Source organism: Hibiscus syriacus, unplaced genomic scaffold, assembly GCF_006381635.1.
Source record: "Hibiscus syriacus cultivar Baekdansim isolate YM2019G1 unplaced genomic scaffold, ASM638163v2 tig00111342_pilon, whole genome shotgun sequence".
Classification (NCBI taxonomy): Eukaryota; Viridiplantae; Streptophyta; class Magnoliopsida; order Malvales; family Malvaceae; genus Hibiscus; species Hibiscus syriacus.
Window position 1 is genome coordinate 1,369,019 of NW_024063066.1, and position 5,646 is coordinate 1,374,664.

The 5,646-nt window shown below is 40.9% G+C and overlaps 1 protein-coding gene across 1 annotated transcript; it reads right to left on the bottom strand.

Annotated features, from left to right (window-relative positions):
- Positions 1–2,908: 2,908 nt before the first annotated feature.
- LOC120159218 (receptor-like protein kinase ANXUR2) lies at positions 2,909–5,315 on the bottom strand. The gene has a single exon (XM_039169853.1). The coding sequence runs from the start codon at positions 5,313–5,315 to the stop codon at positions 2,955–2,957; it is 2,361 nt and encodes a 786-aa protein (XP_039025784.1). The 3' UTR covers positions 2,909–2,954.
- Positions 5,316–5,646: the final 331 nt, after the last annotated feature.

The window sequence follows — 5,646 nt, forward strand, 5'->3', positions numbered from 1 at the left end:
TCCTTTGTTTCAGCTTTGGTATTTGAACTACTTGATTCTACAGTTGACCTGTCTTTGTACACCACATTCTCATTGAAAATGACATCTCTGCTTCTGATGATCTTTCGATTTTCATAGTCCCAAAACCGGTAACCGAACTAATCACCGCCATAACCAACAAAGGCACATTTGTTGGACTTAGCATCAAGTTTACTTCTTTCAGCAGAGTCTATGTGTACATAAGAAATACAACCAAACACTCTTAAGTGTGAAAGGTTTATTTCTTTCTTGCTCCAAACTTCCTCTGGTATTCTGTCATCCAAAGGAACTGAGGGCCCACGGTTGATCAGGTAAGCTGCAGTGTTGATAGCTTCAGCCCATAGAAATTTGGGTAGTCCGGCATGTATCCTTATGCTTCTGGCACGTTCATTCAGAGTTATGTTCATGCGCTCTGCTACGCCATTATGATGCGGTGTCATGGGAACTGTTGTCTCCATCTTGATCCCATTGTTTGCGCATAAATCTCTGAATCTCCTATTTTTGTACTCTCCTCTATTGTCAGACCTCAACCGCTTGACTTTCAGACCATTATCATTTTCCACCATGACCTTTCATTTTCTGAAGGTATCAAATACTTCTGATTTCTTCTTCAGAAAATAAACCCACACTTTCCTTGTAGAATCATCGATGAAGGTGACATAATATAATGAGCCTGCAAGAGATGTAACTGGAGATGGTCCCTATACATCAGTATGAACCAACTCTAATTTTTCAGCCTTGGGTGTCTTACAAATCTTTGCAAAACTGACTTTCTTTTGTTTGCCAAAGATGCAATCCTCGCATAGTCCGACATCTACATTCTTTAGATCCGGCAGCTTCCCTTTTTTTTAAAAGTATCTTCATCCCTTTCTCGCTCATATGACCAAGCCTTTGGTGCCATAGGTTTTATTTTCCATCAGCATCTGCGACTGTAATGATATTCTCTAAATTTGAAGTTACATAGAGAGTACCAGTCTTCTTACCACGAGCAATGACGAGTGCTCATTTGGTAATCTTCCATTCACAGTCTGAAAAAGTTGTGCTATATCCTTCTCCATCAAGTTGTCTAACAGAAATCAAATTTCTTTTGAGACCAGAAATATGTCTCACACCTTTCAGCGTCCAGGTGGTCTGGTTTGGCAACTTTAGTCGGATGTCTCCTCTTCCGACGATCTTCAAGGTTTCATCATCAGCTAGATGAACCTTCCCAAAATCACCACTGACATAGTTCTCCATGATTTCTTGGCATGGGGTGGAGTGGAAAGATGCTCATGAATCCAAGATCCATGATTCAATCGGACTGTTGAAGCTTAGAATCATGGCATCACCTGTCTCCTCTGTCATGTTTGCAGATTCCTGTGCGCCGGTATCTTTCTTCAGTCCTCGACAATCCCTTTTAAAGTGACCCTTCTTGCCACAATTATAACAGGTAAAATCTTTCTTTCCCGTTCTTGATTTTCCCCGTCTGGATTTCGATCTGCCACGATTTGAATTTCTTTCTGAAGTTCTCCCTCTGAACTCCGTGTGCAAGGCTGAGGAGATTGATGCTTCACCCGATTCTCTCCGTCGAATTTCTTCGCTCAGTACCAGATCCTGAACATCGTCGAATTTTAATTTGTTGTTTCCCGACGAACTGCTGACTGCTATAACAGTAGCATTCCAACTGTCTGGTAAAGATGATAAGAGAATTAAAGCTCGAACTTCATCATCGAATTCAATTTCCACTGAACTCAACTGGGTTGTGATTGTGTTGAGTTTATTTAGGTGTTGTGCCACCGATGCCCCTTCCGTCATCCGCAAATTGAATAATCGCCTCATCAAATGAACTTTGTTTGAGGCCGATGGCTTCTCATACATACTGGAGAGAGCCGCCATAAGACCCGTGGTCTTTTCCTTTGCTATGTTGAAAGCAACATTACGGGATAACGTCAGTCGGATAACTCCGAGGGCTTGTCGGTCGAGAAGAGCCCAATCTTCATTCTTCATGCCCTCTGGTTGCTTTCCTGAGAGAGGTTGATATAGATTTTTCTGGTACATAAAATCTTCGATCTGCATCTTCCAAAAGCTAAAGTTCGCACCATCGAACTTTTCAATTTTCACATTCCCTTCGTCTGCAGCCATCGCTCCCACTCGAATCTGGCTACTTCGGATCGTTTCTGACAATTTGTGCGAACCACCGTGTATTATAACACCTCCGTCGACAAACTCGTATCGCCGACCAAATTTCACTATTCACGAAATTCACTATTCACATGAATAGTAACCCAAATAGTAACCTCGCAAAAAATTGACAGAATTCACAACTAAAAGCTCTGATTACCAGTTGTTGGGAAATAAACGAGAATAAGTAATTTTCCTATAACCAGATTAGTGAGAATGCGAAATAAAAGCGGAAAAATAATACCCGAAATTGATAACGGAGTTCAGCCAATTTCGCTTACGTCTTTGGGCTGCTGCAGATCTTTTACTAAGAGAGAAATTTTACAGGTGTTTACAAAACACTCACTACTCACAAGAAAGCTCTTTAGTATTGGGAGAAAAAAATGATTTTGGGATGATTTTGAAGCTAAATGAGCTAGGGTATTTATAGTTGAAACTTAGGGATTAATCTTATAATTAACCCTATTTCTATTTCAATAAAATAATGCCTAACTTTGAATTCTAATTTGCAGCAATCAACTTTCAATAATGTTGGCTGCCATCTAGAATATTCAACATTGAGTCGGTTTGGATTAGTCAAGATAAAACATTGGGAACCAAGAGGAGCTTCGGTTGCATTAGGATTGTAATGAAGTTAAACCGAGTTTGTTTAATGAATATTTAATGTCTGAAATATACAAAAAAAAAAAAAACAGAAACTCATGGAATTTAAAGTACATGTCGGATTCATTGCCTGCAAGAAAAAAAATAGCTTACAACCTCCTCATCAATGACGATCATAACAGTGTATCTGTATTTTCCTCCAGCTGAAGGCAAAAGTCGAGATTCCGTAACACATCTCCCATCGAAGGACGATTGCTCCCACAATCTGACACGCACTTTTGAGCCGTCTCAGCGAATATCTCTAAACACCATGGATTAACCTTTCCCTTAAGACAGGGATCAATGATTTCATGTACATTTCCCTTTCTAAGACAATGCAAAGCCCAATCAACCAAACAAGCTTGTTCCCTACACAAGTTCCGTTTCAATGGTGGCCTGCCGCACAACACCTCGAAGAGAACAACTCCAAAAGAGTAAACATCGGATTTCTCGGTTAATTGCTGCCTACGGTAATATTCAGGATCTAAATAACCAAAACTACCTTTCACCATTGTATTAACGTGGGTCTGATCATCATTCGAGCCTATTTTTGACAACCCGAAATCCGAAACTTTCGAAACCCACTTGTCGTCTAACAAGATATTTGTGGTTTTCACATCTCTGTGAATGATTGTGTACTTGGCAGCACCGGTGTGAAGATAGTGGAGTCCTTTGGCAGCTCCGATGGCGATTTCGAGTCTTTTCTTCCATGGCAATGGAGGTTTATCGGTGTTATAAAGGTGTTCCCTCAATGTCCCATTTGCCATATAATCATAAACCAAAATCATCTCTCCATTTTCATCACAAAAACCTATCAATGAGACTAAATGCTGGTGTCTAAGCTTTGAGAGCATTTGTATTTCAGTGTGAAATTCCTTTACTCCTTGTTCTGAATTAGGGTTTGATCTTTTTATAGCAACTTTGGTTGTTCCATGATCTATGGTACCTTTATAAACGTTGCCAAATCCTCCAATGCCAATGACATTTGACTCATCAAAGCTGTTGGTTCCTTGTTTGATCTCCCATAAGGCGAAACGCCTGCAATGGCCACCTATTGTAGATGTATGGAAATCGCCATCGATCATCAACCAATTGTTCGATCTCCGGTGGACGAAAACGAATATCGCAGCCACCAGGACACTACAGAAAATCCCACCGGCAACTTCGCCGAGCAAACGGCCAAGTCTAGACCCTGGTGGAGAGAACTCTTTTTCATGTTCTTCAGCATTAACAAGCATTGCTGATGGCTCAGGGTTTAGCCCAGCCAAAGTAGCATTTGTGTCATTAACTTTGAAAACCTCCAATCCATTAAGTATTGCATCGTAATGTTCGGGCTTTGTCGATACACTTGGATGCAACGCCACCCATATCTCGATGTCGTCGGCTCCAGGTTGATCTTCGACGTGAACGGCGTAATCCTTATAGACTGGTAATCCTTGAGAACCAGCCCAGGCAATGACATCAGCCTTCTCCACTGTTTGATTGTTAACAGAAATATCAAACACTCTCTGGTTAACCTTAGTAAAATGTAACTCACAAAAATGTAACCTAACGACATATATGAAACCGGGATCAACTCGAAAAACCCAAGTGAGATTGTAATTCCGATTAACATCCGGATCCGGTCCCATCGTCCGTGCCGTGCTATACACATTTAATGGTGCAATATCCTCTGTTACATCTTTTGAATATCGAATTCGAATGTTTTCAGCAGCCTTGGAGGTTACACCGAATGCAGCACCGAGAAGATACATTGAATCATCTAACCACGTTCGTGTAAGTCCACCGGAGTCGTAGTTCGGAGCGATGAACTGTCCTCCGACGTTGATCCGAAACATTGTTTGCAAAGAGGAGTTATGAAGATCAACATGTTGGTCACTATATCCAACCAAGGTTGCAGGGTGCTGGAATACATCCTTAGGCATAGGGATAACTTCGATGCCATTGATGAAAGCATATGATCCTTCAAACGGAACGATGGTAACATTGAGGACGCCGGTTTCAACAGGCCGGAGACCGAATTCTCTAGCCATATAGGCCTGTGTTAGAGCTTTTGCAGTGATGGATGCACTGAAGTTTTTCAAAAGAGTGAAGCCATCAGCGATGACCGAGAAATAGGCCTCCGATGGGTCGAGGTTATCGTAATTAGATGGATAAAAATGGAGCCTTAGCCAAAGGCGTGTCCTTGGGGGAACAATGAAACTGTACGAAGATTTTGATGTGAAAATCCTTGCGTTCATGTATGGTACCGTGGATGGCAAGGAAGGGTCTTGGAACCGAGCTTCGGATGTCGTTGAATTGTCGGACGGTGATAGAAAGTTTACGTCGGAGCTCCATTTTCGACCATCGGAATCGATGGCGTCTTGGCCTGATGTGCCACAAGAAAGAACGTAAGATACTGGTTTAGATTCATAGGGTGCACTGAGAACGATGATGGAGTCGTTAGCTAAACAGGAGTAAATAAGTAAAAGTAAGATTTGGTACGTGGATATCATATTGAGAAAAATGGAGAATCTCTGCAAATATTTTACAGAAAATCTAAGAGAGAGAGAGATGAAGGAAGAGGCGATATGCAACTGAAAACTTAGTACACATACGTTTTCGGGTTGGATTTCATCGTCGTATGTTACTAAATTGAAAATTTATGGCAATTAAATGATAGGTTTATGGGTAAAGTACACAAATGACCCCAAGTTTTTCGATTATTAAAGTTATAAAATGATCATCTGATTATAGAACGTTTTGCTGAGTTCATCGACTATAAAAAGTTACAAAATAACCACCTAACTATTTATTATAATCCAAACTCGTCATTTTCTGTTAAAA